Source organism: Aquarana catesbeiana, linkage group LG01 (assembly GCF_042186555.1).
Source record: "Aquarana catesbeiana isolate 2022-GZ linkage group LG01, ASM4218655v1, whole genome shotgun sequence".
NCBI lineage: Eukaryota > Metazoa > Chordata > Amphibia > Anura > Ranidae > Aquarana > Aquarana catesbeiana.
Genome location: NC_133324.1, coordinates 454,067,573 through 454,084,533, shown reverse-complemented (window position 1 = coordinate 454,084,533; position 16,961 = coordinate 454,067,573). Strand labels below are relative to the sequence as shown.

At 43.3% G+C, this 16,961-nt stretch overlaps 1 protein-coding gene across 6 annotated transcripts in view; it reads left to right on the top strand.

Annotated features, from left to right (window-relative positions):
- Positions 1-16,961, top strand: part of LOC141148909 (antiviral innate immune response receptor RIG-I-like) — a 91,692-nt gene that overhangs the window by 4,252 nt on the left and 70,479 nt on the right. For all 6 annotated transcript variants that reach the window (XM_073636817.1, XM_073636798.1, XM_073636779.1 and 3 more), the window contains exons 3-4: positions 2,362-2,493; positions 14,516-14,697. In XM_073636817.1, the coding sequence (XP_073492918.1) occupies positions 2,362-2,493; positions 14,516-14,697 (314 nt within the window). The remainder of the gene's footprint in view (positions 1-2,361; positions 2,494-14,515; positions 14,698-16,961) is intronic.

Genomic DNA, 16,961 nt, shown 5'->3' with positions numbered 1-16,961 from the left:
CAGAAATACCCGACCCAGCCATCCCATCTATACTCAGCCATCCCATCCACACTCAGCCATACCCACCCAGCCATACCCAACCCAGCCATACTCAGCCATACCCAGCCATCCCATCTGTACCCACCCAGCCATACCCACTCAGCCATACTCAGACATCCCATCCATACTTAGCCATACCCAGCCATCCACAATCATGGCTCAACCATGCTTAGCCATCCCCATCCACTGCTCATCCATGCCACTACAGTGCCTCAAAGTGTAATAGGTAGTCAAATTAGATTTGAAATGTATGCCCCTACAATGCCTGATGGTGCTCCCTGTATGTTGGACCTCTGTATGCGGCCAGGCTGTGTAAAAGTCTCACACATGTGGTATCGTTTTACTCAGGAGGAGTAGGAGAATCTATTTTGGGGTATAATTTTTGGTATGTACATGCTATGTACATATTATAAAAATGGACAACTTTGTGTAAAAAAAAAAATACGTTTTCATTTTCTTTTCACATTTTCCAAAAACTTGTAGAAAAAAATGACATGTTCAAAAGACTCGATATGCCTCATAGATTATACGTTGGGGTGTTTTCTTTCCATAATGGGGTCATTTTTGGGGCTTTTTTATTGTCCTGGTGCTCCAGGGCCTTTAAAAGTGCAAGAAGTAGTCAAGAAATTAGATGATGTGTAATTTATGCTCCTAGAACACCTGATGGCGCTCCCTGCATGTTGCGCCTCTGTATGTGGCCACGCTGTGTAAAAGTCTCACACATGTGGTATCGCCGTACTCAGGAGAAGTAGTAGAATGTATTTTGGGGTGTAATTTGTGGTATGCATACGCTGTGTGTGAGAAATAACCTGATAATATGACACTTTTGTGAAAAAAGAAAAAAAATCTCGATTTTGCAAAGAATTGTGGGAAAAAATTACAACTTCAAAAAACTCACCATGCCTCTTTCTAAATACCTTTGAATGTCTACTTTCCAAAAAGGGGTAATTTTGGGGGTATTTGTACTGTCCTGGCTTATTAGGGTCTCAAGAAATGAGCTAGGCTGTCAGTACTTCAGGTGTGATCAATTTTCAGAGATTGGCACCATAGCTTGTAGACTCACTAACTTTCACAAAGACCAAATAATATACACCAATTTGGATTATTTTTTTACCAAAGATATGTAGCAGTATAAAATTTGGCCAACATATATTATGAAAAATTACTAATTTGCTAAATTTTATTACAGAAACAAAGAAAAAATTATTTTTTTTACAGAATTTTCAGACTTTTTTTCATTTATAGCGCAAAAAAGCGGTGATTAAATACCACCAAAAGAAAGCTCTATTTGTGTAAAAAAAAAAGGACAAAAAATTCATATGGGTACAGTGTTGCATGACTGAGTAATTGTCATTAAAATTGTGAGAGCACCGAAAGCTGAAAATTGGTCTGCTTAGGAAGGGGGTTTAAGTGCCCAGTGGTCAAGTGGTTAACAAACTTTGTGGTAGTGACAGAGTTTGCCCCCTCTTACACACATTCCCACTGGCCAAAAAGTGTGGCAAATTATAGTAATGGATCAAGAATAATGTGGGGCACGAAAAAGTAGGGAAGCCTTAACACTACCCAAAAATGTTAGAGCTTTGCCCCTTCAGAACGGCCAGCATTTGGCTATAGCAGGCAGCGCAGTGGTTAGCACATCTACCATTGGGTGCTGGATTCAAATCCCTTCCAGGACATCTATCTGTATGCAGTTTGCATGTTCTGTCCATATTTGCATGGGTTTCCTCCGGGAGCTCCAGTTTCTTCCCATACACCAAAGACATGCTGGTAGGTTAATTGACTCTTGTGTATGTATGCATGTGAGATAAGGACTGTAGATTGTAAGCTTCTTGAGGGCAGGGACTGATGTGAATGTACAGTGTGTACAGCACTGTGTAATTTGTTGGCTCTATATAAATACCTGTAGGACCTATTTCACAAGGGCTTCAGCTTGTATAAGAGCACTGGGAACAGTAAGCTTTGACAAATCATTTGCAGAGCTTTCAACAAGCTTTGTTAAAGCATTTAATGTACCATTCAGCTCCAGTTTGTAAATGTTGTACACATCCTAATGGGAGCAGTGATTTCCACTTTAAGGAAGCTGCTAGCAGACTTCAAGAAGTCCTGAACCCTGCTAGCAGCTTGTTCAAAGTGGTCATCAGCAATCCCATTAGGATCTGATCCAGAATATGGATGTCAGATAACAAAGGTCCTAGATGAGTCAGGCACTTTGTGCTTGGAATACTCTTATTTCTGTATAACACTGTTATAGTAACTGGTGTTCAAAGTACTGTTGGTCTACATTTAGTGTCATGTTTTGTGCTTTGTTTTATTTCCTGGAAGGTATAATAGACCAGATTAAGGCTGAGGAGGCAAAAGGACCAACTGCAGCTGCAAAATTATTTATAGATAAACTGCTGGCCCTGGAAGCTGAAGGATGGTATCAAGGACTTATAGATGGTCTACGTGCTGCAGGTTTGTTATACAGCATTGTAATTGTGCGCCTAATGCCAGGGTTACTTTGTAGGGAAGACACATATCCATTGTCAAAATGGAAGTATAAAATACTAAATATTTGTAGCTAACAATCTAGTGTTTCATTATGTTAAAAATTAGTTAACATTACCATTTGGAGAAAAAATAAAAAGGTGTTAAAAAGTTCATATATTTGAATAACAGTTTGCAAAGTTTAGGGTTGCTGATTAAGGATTGTTCTTAAAATGAATACAGCTTTTTTGTGTTGGTTTAGTAGTCAAACTTGTGCTACTCTTTCTTGTCTTTTGTGCTTGCTAGTATCTATGTGACATAATGCATGTATTTCACTTTATTGCCACTAGATAGAGCTGAGAATCATCATAAATAAGTTTTTATTTCCTACTGTCATTAGTTCCTTCTCATGATGACAATGCGGTATTTTCTTGATTCACTTGATTCTGTATTAAAAATAACATTCAACATGGAGAGAAAATTGCCTAATATTTTTTTTACTCCTGTTCTTACAAACCAAATGGGCATGCAGTTTAAGGGAGTAAATAGCTCTGCTAATTTTTTTAAGAAATACACCCCAATGTGAGGTATTGTGCATTTAAATTTTTTTGCAATAATTCCCATAGTCCAGTATGTAATTAGGTAGTCAAAAAGTTAGCAAAATACTTTATTATTCTTATTGTTTGGGACATAAAAGTATAGAAATAATACCCCACAATGTAGTGATATATCTACTTTGTTGCTCAAACAAACAACTATTTGTACAGGGAATTTATATTTTCTGTTTCCTGAAAGCTTTTTGTTTTTTTTTTTTTTCTTCAAATTGCAGTTGAACTGGCTCTGTCACTCTAAATGATGACAATGATGGATTTCTAAACTTAAACCTTGGTTCTTGTTTTTTTGTTCCTTGGAATGTATTTATATAGTATCCTACTTAGGGATATAAAAAAATACAAACCCATTTGTTCTTTAACTCCATGTACATTTGTTCTCTGCAAACAGTGCAAAATCAAATATTATTAGTATTTTCCCTCCTAGGTTGAGTGTTTTTTATTCCTATAGAGTGAATCAGGAAAATATGGCATTATGGCCACTAGATGGAACAGATGATCATTCTAAATAAGTATTTATTTCCAGCGATCATCAGCTTTATCTGTTGGCCATAATGCAGTATTTAAGTATTTTCTTGATTTTTGAAATTCTGTATGACAAATAACATTCAACATGAAGAGAAATTAGACTAATAACGTTAACATTTTACCCACATTTGCATAAAACTAATGTACATGCAGTTTCAAGTAAAGGGTTGTGCATTTTTCTTTTTTGCAATATTTGCCCTGGTCCAGTATTTAATTAGATAGTGAAAACTTACCAATTTTTTGGGGGGACATTGGAGTATAGTAACATTTCATCCCACAATGTAGTGATCTGCTTTATTACCCTAACAAAAGAATATTATACAGAGAATATTCTGCACCATGAAAGCTTGTTTTTGTTATACCCTTCACTTCAAATTGCAGTCGAACTGGCTCTGTCACTCTTACCAAAAAAAAGCTAAACAATCTTATTATGTATTTCTAACCTTGACCTTTTTTTATTTTTTTGTAATGTATTTGTTTAGTAACGTACACTAAGGGCTGTATTTATTAAATAAAATTAGAGGTATCCATCCTGTGAAACTGCATATACATTTGTTCTGTGTGAATGGGGGCAAAATCAAATGTCATTAGGATATGTTCTCTCCAGGTCAAATGTTTTTCATTCATACAGAATAGAGCGAATCAGATAAATACTGCATTATGGCCAATAGTTTTCTTTTTCCTATGGTCATCAACTACGTCCAGTAACCATAATGCGGGATTTAACTTATTTACAAAAGTGAGTACACCCCCCACATATTTGTAAATATTTTATTCTATCTTTTCACGTGACAACACTGAAGAAATTACACTTTGCTAAAATGTAAAGTAGTGAGTGTGCAACTTGTATAACAGTGTAAATTTGCTGTCCCCTCAAAATAACTCAACACACAGCCATTAGTGTCTAAACCACTGGCAACAAAAGTAAGTACACCTCTAAGTGAAAATGTCCAAATTGGGCCCAAAGTGTCAATATTTTGTGTGGCCACTGTTATTTTCCAGCACTGCCTTAACGCTCTTGAGCATGGAGTTCACCAGAGCTTCACAGGTTGCCACTGAAGTCCTCTTCCATGATGACATCATAGAGCTGGTGAAAGTTAGAGACCTTGTGCTCCTCCACCTTCCGTTTGAGGATGCCCCACAGTTGCTCAATAGGGTTTAGGTCTGCAGACATGCTTGGCCAGTCCATCACCTTTACCCTCAGCTTCTTTAGCAAGGCACTGGTTGTCTTGGAGGTGTGTTTGGGGTCATTATCAAGTTGGAATACTGCCCTGTGACCCAGTCTCTGAAGGGAGGGGATCCTGCTCTGCTTCAGTATGTCACAGTACATTTTGGCATTCATGGTTCCCTCAATGAACTGTAGCTCCCCAGCACTCATGCAGCCCCAGACCATGATACTCCCACCATCATGCTTGACTGTAGGCAAGACACACTAGTCTTTGTACTCCTCACATGGTTGTCACCACACACGCTTGACACCATCGGAACCAAATAAGTTTATCTTGGTCTCATCAGACCACAGGACATGGTTCCAGTAATCCATGTCCTTAGTCTGCTTGTCTTCAAACTGTTTGCGGGCTTTCTTGGACATCATCTTTAGAAGAGGCTTCGTTCTGGGACGACAGCCATGCAGACCAATTTGATGCAGTGTGCGGCATGTGGTCTGAGCACTGACAGGCTAACCCCCCACCCCTTCCACTTCTGCATCAATGCTGGCAGCACTCATACGTCTATTTCCCAAAGACAACCTCTGGATATGACTCTGAGCATGTGCACTCAACTTCTTTGGTCGACCATGGCAGGGCCTGTTCTGAGTGGAACCTGTCCTGTTAAACCGCTGTATGGTCTTGGCCACTGTGCTGCAGCTCAGTTTCAGGGTCTTGGCAATCTTCTTTTAGCCTAGGCCATTTTTATGTAAAGCAACAATTCTTTTTTTTGGATCCTCAGAGTTCTTTTCCATGAGGTGCCATATTGAACTTCCAGTGAGCAGTATAAGAGAGTGGGAGTGATAACACCAAATTTACCACACCTGCTCCGCATTCACACCTGAGACCTTGTAACACTAAGGCCCCATGCACACGAGACGTCGGTGCAAACATTGCTGAAAGCATGTTTTTAAAAGCTGAAACCGGCGTTTGGAAACGCCCATTTTGCCGCGTTTAGCTGCGTTTTACCGTGTTTGCGTCTAGAAACGTTTAGTTAAGATAACATCAAGACCCCTCCCCAAGCTAAAAAAACAGTATTATTTAACGCTTTCAGTCATGTTGTGAGACCAGAGTGAGTAGCAGCAGCTGAGAGAGCAGAAGTGTACTTGTATTTAGCATGTCACTTGCCACGTCACTTGCCACAAGTTGGGGATTGTCATTTGCCACGTCACCTGCCACAAGTTGTGGATTGCCATTTGCCACGTCACCTTGCCACAAGTTGTGGATTGTCAACTTGCCACATCATCTGCCACAAGTTGTGGATTGTCCACTTGCCACATCACTTGCCACATCACCTGCCACGTCACTTGCCACGTCACCTGCCACAAGTTGTGGATTGTCCACTTGCCACGTCACCTGCCACGTCACTTGCCACAAGTTGTGAATTGTCCACTTGCCACATCATCTGCCACAAGTTGTGGATTGTCCACTTGCCACATCACTTGCCACGTCACCTGCCACGTCACTTGCCACGTCACCTGCCACAAGTTGTCGATTGTCCACTTGCCACGTCACCTGCCACGTCACTTGCCACAAGTTGTGGATTGTCCACTTGCCACATCACTTGCCACGTCACTTGCCACGTCACCTGCCACAAGTTGTGGATTGTCCACTTGCCACGTCACCTGCCACAAGTTGGATTGTCATTTACCACGTCACCTGCCACAAGTTGTGTATTGTCCACTTGCCACGTCACCTGCCACAAGTTGTGGATTGTCCACTTGCCACGTTGCCTGCCACAAGTTGCTTGTTCAAATCTAACAACATATGGGTCAAATTCCAATTATACTTCGGATAACAGCAATGCTAGTGGTGTATTGGATTGGATCAAGGGCTCATTAGGGTATATAAATGGCCTATGAATCATTGCAAGCAATTACAATTGTTTAAAATATTTTTTTAATGGTTTTTCATCATTTGCCATCATTTTTGAGATTTTTAATGTAAAAAAATAGGGCACCTTTAAAAACACTTATAAACGCAAACGCGGTACCAGCGTTTAGCCACGTTTGGCATCTGAAACATGGAAAACTTTTGCGTCTGAACCCATTTTTTTGCTTCTGGAAAAACGAGGTTAAACGCAACTGCCTAAAAACGCCAAAAAACCAGACTGTGTACATGGACACATAGGATAACATTGAATGAGTTCAGGGGCAGTTGAAAAAAGTGTCCAACTGCCTCTGAACACACGTTTAACAGCGTCTCGTGTGCATGGGGCCTAACAAATCACATGACACAGAGGAGGGAAAATGGCTAATTGGGCCCAATTTGGACATTTTTCACTTAGGGGTGTACTCACTTTTGTTTGCCAGCAGTTTAGACATTAATGGCTGTGTGTTGAGTTATTTTGGGGGGACAGCAAGTTTACACTGTTATACAAGCTGTACACTCACTACTTTACATTGTTGCAAAGTGTCATTTATTCAGTATTGTTACATGAAAAGATATAATAACATAGTTACAAAAATGTGAGGGGTGTACTCACTTTTGTGAGATACTGTACATGCAATTTCATGGGACAAATAGCTCTGGTGATTTTTTTTTTTTAAAATACACCCCTAAGTAAGTGGTCGTTCATTTTTCCCCCGAAAGGTTATATTTTTGTATTTCTATTAAATGTATCTCAGAGATGGAACTGGTCTGGCTGTTTGATCCCAGGTTCCATTTCCTGGCATACAATGACACACTCCATTTCCCAATCACTTTTTTTTTAATTATACAACTTGGATAGGGTGAGGGTGAGCCTAGGGATACTCCAATTCCTTCAAAACTTACAGTAGAGGACACTAAATCTGAACTAATCCTTCTGGATCAAAGCACATCCTTTAATGTGAAGGTAAACTGGTACTAGTCAGGGACTCCTCATCAGAAGTATAGTCCGAATGTACAAAGCAAAAGCTCTCTCTGAAAAAAGACCAAAGAAAGTCTCTAGTTCCAGAAGGCTGGTACGCAATGTTTCCTGGATACTGTGTAACTGCTTGCAGTATCAGTCAGTTTCTGTATGTGGATTGCCTGTGTCCTGGATCCTTAGAGGAGCTCTCTGCAATCTTCAGGGGGCTAGGCTAGAGGTCGGTGGAGAGCGGAAGTGACAATGTTGTTGGAGCTCTAGTGAATGCGGACTGCATGTTTCAATGACTCAGCCGTACACATGGTTGTCAAGGAGTTCAAGTGGAAGAAATTTGGAGTTTAGAACAAGAACACTTTGAAGATCTGCAGGAGCCACTGTGAGTGCCCTAATCTAATTGTACGGAAATCACCCTGGATGCTCCACTGTGGTGGAGAGGAGATCGTGAGATACCCCAAGCAGCCTGCCCCTCTGAGGTTGGTGGATCCGGGGAGCCATTGGAAACAGTTTAGATCAACAGTACGGAAATCATACTGAATGCCCTATATGATCGTGGTGGAGAGGAGATCGTGATCGAGATATCCTATGTTGTTTGCCCCTTCTGGGGTTGTTGGATCCGGTGAGTGGGGACCCAAAAGGGGAGCACAAAAGTCACAGAAACCATCTGAGAGCACTCTAGTCACGATTTTCCCTTGCTAAGAATATCCCCTGAAACACTGGGTTTGAAGAGTCTTACCACTTTAAGGACTATGATCACTATTTACTAATTGATTTATATATTGCACCATCAGGGAGAGGTGCAAACACTTGTTCACTGGACTTTGATCACTAATGTGTATAATATTTGTATTGTCTAGGTAGACTACATTTTTTGTTTAGTGTTGAATAACTTTTTTTTTTTTTTGCACTGGTTAGGTAGAGCACGCATATGTGTTATATATTTATGGTTTGGATCTTAGTCATTTTATTTTGTGGGAGTGTAAGGTGCAGACCTATCACAGATGCAGGGGTCTTAGCACACACCCCTTACATATAAGGTCTTTGTTTGCACATTAATCACTGAAGAAAGCCTCTTGTTAATTATTTTTGTAATTATTTTTGCGGTTTATTATAATTTTTGTTGGGAACAGCTACGTTTGGGGTAAACCACAGACAACCCCTCTCCCCTCTCTACACACCATCCCACATACCCCGTAGGGAGCGCCACAACCCCTTTAATTTATAATCTAGGCTAAAGGTCTCCCAGCCAAGACAGTATCTGGGACCCCAGAAAGGATTCTTTTAGCTGCAGGTAAACTCCCAGGGATGCCACAGCCCTCAGGCTGGGTCTTACTCCCACAGAAAAAAAAGATCTCTGCTCTGGGATCCAGACCATTTATACCCCTCTCAGCCCCATGCTGGTCACTCACCAAACTGACCAGGGGTTGACTGAAGAGGCATTTTTCTACTGGCCAGGATCTGCATTCTTCCACCCACTTTGTCCCAATGCTCTCTGGGATACAGGGGAAAGTAATCAAGCCTGCGCCAATAGAACCCAGAACAGACTTAACCAATCATCCCTGACTACAGGGAGGCCAAAAATACATGTAAACACTAGTAGCCTACTGTTACGCTACATAAATAAATCTACGTATTGATAAAAGATTTTCACCACAGAAAAAGGTTAGGAGGGAAAGCTAAGGTGTCCCAGATGAGCAATGAATATGAGAGACACTTTACAAATCTTCAGTATCATGCAATGTAAAGCTGTGTGTAGAAATAATAGTAAAAGGGTATTTTGTTTTTGTTTCTGCCGTGGCTCCTACACTTTCATCAGCTGATCTTCTTCTTTTGTGATTGTCTATAAAATAAAAAGTTAAATAACATCTACACCCAAGAACAATGTAATATGTTGCATCTTACCAGCACTTAGTTGTGGTGGCTGCATTGGTTTTCTTTTTTCAGGTTAAGTCAATTTTCAAAAAGTACACAATATACCCATTGATACCCATTGGTCATGCCAGAATTCCAGTGTCCTTATGACTTTCTGTGCTCCAGACTGATTTCTTAACAGGGTTATCAGCTTTCCAGGTATCTTCTTGTAACACACTTCCTAAGGAGCTGCAAGTAGAATGGGATCCCCTACTCTGCACAGCCAAGCACACCAAATTTTCACAATCACTCCAAAGTCAGAGAACAGTCTGATACTTTGTTTTATTTTGTTTTATTGAGGGATTAGAACTTGGATAGGGATTGGAAAGCAATGGGTTGACCACTTGACTTCAGAACAACTTCAGGGACCACTTTTCCTATGTACAGTCTATATACATGCCTCTGGTTCCTCCAGCTCTCACTTCCTTGCAGAACTCCCAGCTGTGTCACTCTAAAAGTATTTGAAGCAATGACCCATTACAGGCACTTGTAGAACATTGGAGTGACACAGCTAACATATTTCCAGCACTTCCTCCCTCCCGTGGTCACTGTACCCAGCACCAGTAACTGCCAACCCACTTGGCTGCAGCTGTCCCTTTCACTAGCCCTCTTGCCTAACTTCTACACAGTCCTCCAGACTGACACTCTCTCCACAGTCCTCCCAGACTGAACACTCACTAGCCCACCCGGCTGACTTCTCAAGAGATCTCCCGGATGTGCTGACATGTTCCTGCTGTCCTCTCACTTTGCTTCTGTGCCTCCAGGATAGGATTCCTCCTTGTGTTGTAGAGGGTCCCACCAGCACCCAAGCCCCAGGCCCGAAGTCACCTCCCCAGACTAGGGGGCACCCTCAAGGGCCACGGCAGTCTCCTTAGCACTCCATCTCCATCTTCCACCCGACTGCCCCTGCTGGCATTAATTATGGCTATTTATGAAGTGGCCTGCCCCCTTACAGCCCCTTTCTGCTGGTGATTGGCTGGGGCCTTCATAAATATTCCAAACAGCCCCTCCTAGCTGCCACCCACTGCATCTGGAAGCTTCTCCAAGGTTCCAGAAAACAGTTGGAGGCACCAGAGATGCTGCTTGCAGAGTCATCCAGCCTCCCTGAGTCACTTAACCCTGACCCCGATTTAACCCAGGCCTGGCTCTCATGCAAACCATTTTGCCTACACTAACAAATCCTATCTACACCTAGCACACTAGCTAGAGGGTTCTACACTAGGGGCTATGTACAAATAATTTAGCAAGCATCAAAAATAGACATTTCTCTTCAAAACAAATATGTACACTACATATCAGCAGTATATACACATCCTTGCTACAGGTCCCTGCAGTTAACTCAAACACAGTATAAAGCACTTAATTTAGCTGGAGCACCTCCCTCTAGAGGGAAGCCCTCCCAGCAAGCTGGAAAATGTTGAGTCCATCACGAAGCAGAGTGAACAGCCATCCACAATGATACCTCCAAACAGAACAAGGAAAAAAAAAAAACATTCCTGTCACTAACTTCACTATCTATTTTCTACATTCTGTAGCAGGGGGTTTTAAGCCTGCTGGCAGAAATAAACAAGAAACACATTTTTCTAGAGTCTCTAGTAGGAGGAGCCCCTTTTTATGGTCAGCTTCTTTTTTCAAGAACACACTAGGCCTCACCCAAAGTTTTTCATCAGGAACAACATCCATCTGGAACAGGTCAGAGTGTTAGGCTGGCCTAGTCCATGTTCAAAGAGCAATACAAGCAGCAATCTTCTCCTTACTGTCCATGTAAATTTACCTGTGAGCTGAACCTATTCACATTAGCTCTTTGCGGATACTACTAAAGGTTAGGTAGTCTCCTCAGGTTTCCGTCAGCTCCCCTGACAGCGACAGAATGGCTCCTGGTGGGCTGTCTAGCTTTAAAAACCACCACCCTGTCTTTGTTAATAGCTCACCCCAGCCGCCATAACTGCCGAATGTCCTGGAATCGGGTCCAAGCTTGTTTACAATGTGGTGCCTACAAAGGCTTGGGGACATGCAGATACTCCCACACCAGGTCATCCTCCCACTCTACCCGAGAGTCCTCAATGATGTCCATGATGTGTGGATGGACATAGGGATAGTCCAGACCCCACTTCAGAGCTGTTCTTTGCTGCACTTCCTGATGGAACCTGGAAAATCTTGGCAGTTCTCTTGGCTTTTCCTTCCCAGGAAGAACACAGGCTTTGGGTGACCTCACTACCCACTGCATGTACTCAGCGGCTCTGATCTGGGTGGTAGAGGGTCTGTTGAGGAATGTCTGCCTTTCACTGATTGGAATCTGCACTGCTCCTCTGACCCCTTCAGCTGAGTCTGGTGCATCCAACACCTTGGACATCACTTCTACCTTCTCCTGAAAGGGGCCGCAGTCCCACTCTTTCTCCAAGCTACTGTGTGATGGCAACTCCGCAAACTCTTCATCCAGTGGCCCAAATTCCGCCTGCAGTCTGGGCGACCCCCAGTCTATGCATCCACCACTGCCACTCCCCACTGGCTCACCTGAGGAAGAGCTGTCTTCCAGCACTGGCTCCTTCCAGGTAGGACTGACAGGGTATACAGGCGTGACGGGCATTTCAGGGACAGCATCTGGCTCCTGCTGGGTAGTACTTGCAGGTACCAGCCCCACGACTGGGCTGCAGGCCAAAGCAGACTTCAAGCTTTCCCCAGCCAGCCTAATGCCCTGTACACACGGTCGGACATTGATCGGACATTCCGACAACAAAATCCATGGATTTTTTCCGACAGGTGTTGACTCAAACTTGTCTTGCATACACACGGTCACACAAAGTTGTCGGAAAATCCAATTGTTCTGAACGCGGTGATGTAAAACACGTACTTCGGGACTATAAACGGGGCAGTAGCCAATAGCTTTCCTCTCTTAATTTATTCTGAGCATGCGTGGCACTTTGTGCATCGGATTTGTGTACACACGATCGGAATTTCCGACAACGGATTTTGTTGTCGGAAATTTTTTTAGCAAGCTCTCAAACTTTGTGTGTCGGAAATTCCTATGGAAAATGTGTGATGGAGCCTACACACGGTCGGAATTTCCGACAACAGGGTCCTATCGCACATTTTCCATCAGAAAATCCTATCGTGTGTACAGGGCATTGGTCTCAACCCCTCATTTAGCGAATATTTCAAGGCTCACTTCAGCCTTCCGGGACTTCTGCAGCTGTTTCGTGCAGAGACCTGACCGCAGGTTCACACTGTAGTTAAGTGAGGGTTAAATCAAGTGGTTAGGTGGCAACATATTATTTCCTTTCTGTAAAACACTCTCAGAAAAAGCAATTTGCAGGGGGTTGCTTTTCAGACAGGCAGTGGAGAGGTAATATTTCAGATGGGGCTGTTACAACAGCTGCATGTGTAAATGAGCCCTAAGACAGGAAAAGTGTTATTGGCAGGATCACCAGTTCAAAATTAAGCTACAAAGCCAGACAAAAGAAACTAATACAGCCACCACATCCACAGGCCAATAATATATACAATTTTCAATAATTATACATACTGAAAACAGCTGTAGCACACCCTGTAAGGAGTCACAAGTGTAAAGGGATCCCCCACCCTGCAGAGCCAGGCACACCGCATCTTCACAGCACACTTGAGTCAGAAGAACAGTCCAGTGCTTTTTTTTTATGTTTTATTGAGGGGAATAAACTTGGATAGGGATAGGGATATTATGGGATGCCAACTTAAACAAAGTGGTGGAACACTTCAGGGAAACAACTATATACAGTCTGTATATACAAGTATCCTCTACCTCCAGCAAAATCCTTGCTTGTAGAACTACAACTCCCAGGACCAGCTGGTACTGTTTGATTGATCTGACAAAGACTCTTTAAACCCGTAGCCGATTCCCCTTTTCAGACAGGGACTGCTGGCCCCTTGTTTGTGTAGCAAAGTCCTAGTGCCCAACTGTCCTCCTCCTGTGGCTACTGATTCCAGCACCACCTCTTCAGGCACTGCCAGCACGCCTGGCTGCAGCTGCCCCTTTCTCTAGCCCTCCTGGCTAAGACTCAACAGACTTACTCTGCATCCATCCCAGATTGCTCTCTCCCAGTCCTCTCAGGCATGCCTCTCAGTCGCCTCTGACTGTATCGCTCACCAGCACACCTGGCTGTCTCCCTGGAGATTTGCCTGGCAGCGTTCTCCTGCTGTCCTCTCACCGCTCCCGTGTCTCTCACTGCTCCCGTGTCTCTGGTAAGGACACCCCTGTGTGTCATGAAGAGGTTCCCTTCCACACCCGAGCCCATGCCCAAGGTCACCCCCCAGACTAGGGGGTTACCCTCAAGGGCCACCGACAGCCTAACACTCCATCTCCAGCTTCCACCCGAACTCCACTGCCCCAGCCCCAGCTGGGCTGACCCTGAGTATTTGAGGAGGCCTGCCCCCTGCCAACCTATCTGTTGGGGATTGGTAGGGCCCTCAGAATACTCCAGGCAGTTCCTTCTTACCTCCACGACCATTCTTTGGGAAGTTTCCAGCAAGCTGCAGAAGTAGGGGGAGGTCTCAGAGATGCTGCTTGTGAGTCATCCAGCCTTCCCTGAGTCACCCAAACCCTGACCCAGAAAAACACAGCCAAGCCTGAATTTACCTACACTAAAACAAAAATCCTAGCACTCTAGCAACACAGCTGGGGGGTGCTACACAGCAAATGTTAAGCAACAGGCAATTTAATAGACACTTCTGTGTTTATACCAGGCAGGCTGCTGTACATTAAAGTCGTGCATATGGACAAACAATATTACGCAGTAAACAGTGCCATGCAGAAGGCAACACATACTTAAAACAAGTAATTATTTAATACTGGCTGGTGTTGTTTTAGGTTTAATCTGTTGTTTGTTACTTATTCCACTTTTGTTAAGGTTTTCAATCTTTTTTTTTATCCATTAAAGAATATAGAGGACTATCTCAAGCACTTGCAGATACAGACTTCAGGCACATTCAAAGTCTAGAAGAACCCAGACGACGCCTTGATGTTATCAGAAAGACTGTAACATGTAACATTGATCCTAAAGAAGTAGCTCCTGACCTGGGTGACTGTTTCATCAAAAGGGAGGTTGAGGAGATTTTGCAGGTACGCTTTGGCAACATTAAATGTGGAATTTCAGCCAAACTTTTTCTTTTAAATTCAGGTTTGTGTTACAGTCTGTGTTCTGGTTGGTAGGATTTTCTTAATGAGAGGAGATTATTGGTGGTCCCGCGCAAATGGCTGAACTGCTGCCCCTACTAATACCGCCACCTGAGTGGAGTATAGAGTTAATAGTTTCAGAAAAAAAACAATCCTATACCAGGGATCTGAGTGCTCCAATGACGCACTCTAACCAGTGACTTGTATATGAAACTCTAACTTATAGTGCGCAAAATTGAAATAAATAAAGGAACTGGTGCTATATACAACTAATAGCTAACAGTGTAGTATTTCATAAAGTGACAAAAAGTGCAATCTTATTTAAAGTGACTAGTGCTTTAGTGAACAAGTTGATAAATACAGTCCTTTTGTAAACACAAAGTCTTTTTTGCAAAAAGTGACAGGTGCTCTTCAATCGTGTTTCCTTTGTGAGGTGCTCCTTCTGGTGCCCCCGTAGGCATTGTACTCACCGGAAATACTCACCCCTCGGAGGGGTATATCACATTCACAGTATTTGCCACTGTGCGGCAGTTTCCTGATCCACTCCTTTAGAGACCGCTCTTTGCTTTGCTCTTTTAGGTATTCATCCGTATTGTCCCCTGCAGCTCAAAACTCTCATGTCCATTTCCTTTAAGGAGGAGACAATGCCATTTCCTCTGTCTGTAAATGCCTTTTGTTCCCTTTTGCGTGATGCTGCTCCCTGGAAACTGCTGCACAGTGGCAAACACTGTGAATGTGATATACCCCTCCGAGGGGTGAGTAAATCCGGTGAGTGCAATACCTATAGGGGGCACCATAAAAAGCACCAGCACAAAGCACACACGATTGAAGAGCACCTGTCACTTTTTGCAAAAAACTGAAAATTGTTATCAATACTCACTGTAATTTTCCTTTCCTGCTCCGTCCTTACGTCAGCACACTATGGGTTAACTGTTCCTCATTAACCCTCAGGACCACCTTCTTCCAGCGTTATAAATCCCTGTCCTCTCCTCCCCCTCGTGTTTTTTGTAGCAGCGACAGGCCACTTAGGGAGGGAAGCAAAGTTGTGCTGACGTGAGGACGGACCAGGAAAGGAAAATTACGGTGAGTAATGATAAAAATTTTCCGTTTTCCTGGTCGTCCTCCCATCAGCACACTACCAAAGCCAATATAGGGAGGGAAAGAAACAACAAAGACTCTTCTAATTTCATGCTACACCACACTTTTAATTAATTAATTGGACAAAGGAGTATACATTACCGCCTCTCCAAACATCGAAGAGCTAGCGGCGACCACATCTAGTTTGTAGTGCCGAGCAAAAGTCTCACAGGAACTCCAGCTAGCAGTCCTACATATGTCTTCCACCGGGATCTTTGCCATGGATGCCCAAGAAGCTACCATCCCTCTTGTAGAATGAGCCCGTATAGTTTGCGGAGGAGCACGGCCCTGTTGCTTGTATGCCAAGGAGATAGTTCTTCTAGGAGGATAAGACCCATGATGGTGCTGCCTCCCCCATCTTGGGTCCCGAAGGGAAGCGAACAAACTATTCGATTTGCGTATCTGTTATGCCCTTTGAAGATATGTTGATATCAAGCCGACCATATCCAGAGGTCTCAAATCCAACTGGTTTGTCTGCTCTGGAGGTTGTGTAAAGCAGGGTAACACTGCCTCCCAGTTTACATGAAACCTTGACACAACCTTAGAGGCTAGGGCTGAAGAGGGTCTCAGGATCACTCTGTCCGGATAAATAATGCAGAATGGTTCTTCACAGGATAAGGCTGCTAATTCCGATACCGTTCTGGCCATTGTAATGGCCATCAAGAAGACCAGCTTGATTGTTAGAGACCCCAGTCCGCCGGACTGAATGGGGGCTGCAACAGCGCTTTAGGACCAAGTTGGGAAGAGGTTTTTCCTTGGTGGCCGAACTCTTATTGCGGCTCTGAGGAATTGCTTTATCAAAGGCTCATTAGCCCATCTATGTCTGATGAAGCAGGACAGGGCTGATACTTGAACTTTAATTGAGTTGTATGCCAAGCCTATAGTTAATGCTTTTTGTAGACATTTCAAAATATTTGCGATACCCGGAGTTAACGGGGAGAAATTATGTTGTAATGCAAAATCCACAAATCTCCTCCAGATCCTGGAATATGTGGTATTTGTTGTAGGCTTCCTCTGAGAGGCCCTGTGCATGCAGTCGGGCCGATTCAACAGCCAGGCCGTCAGCCTCAGTC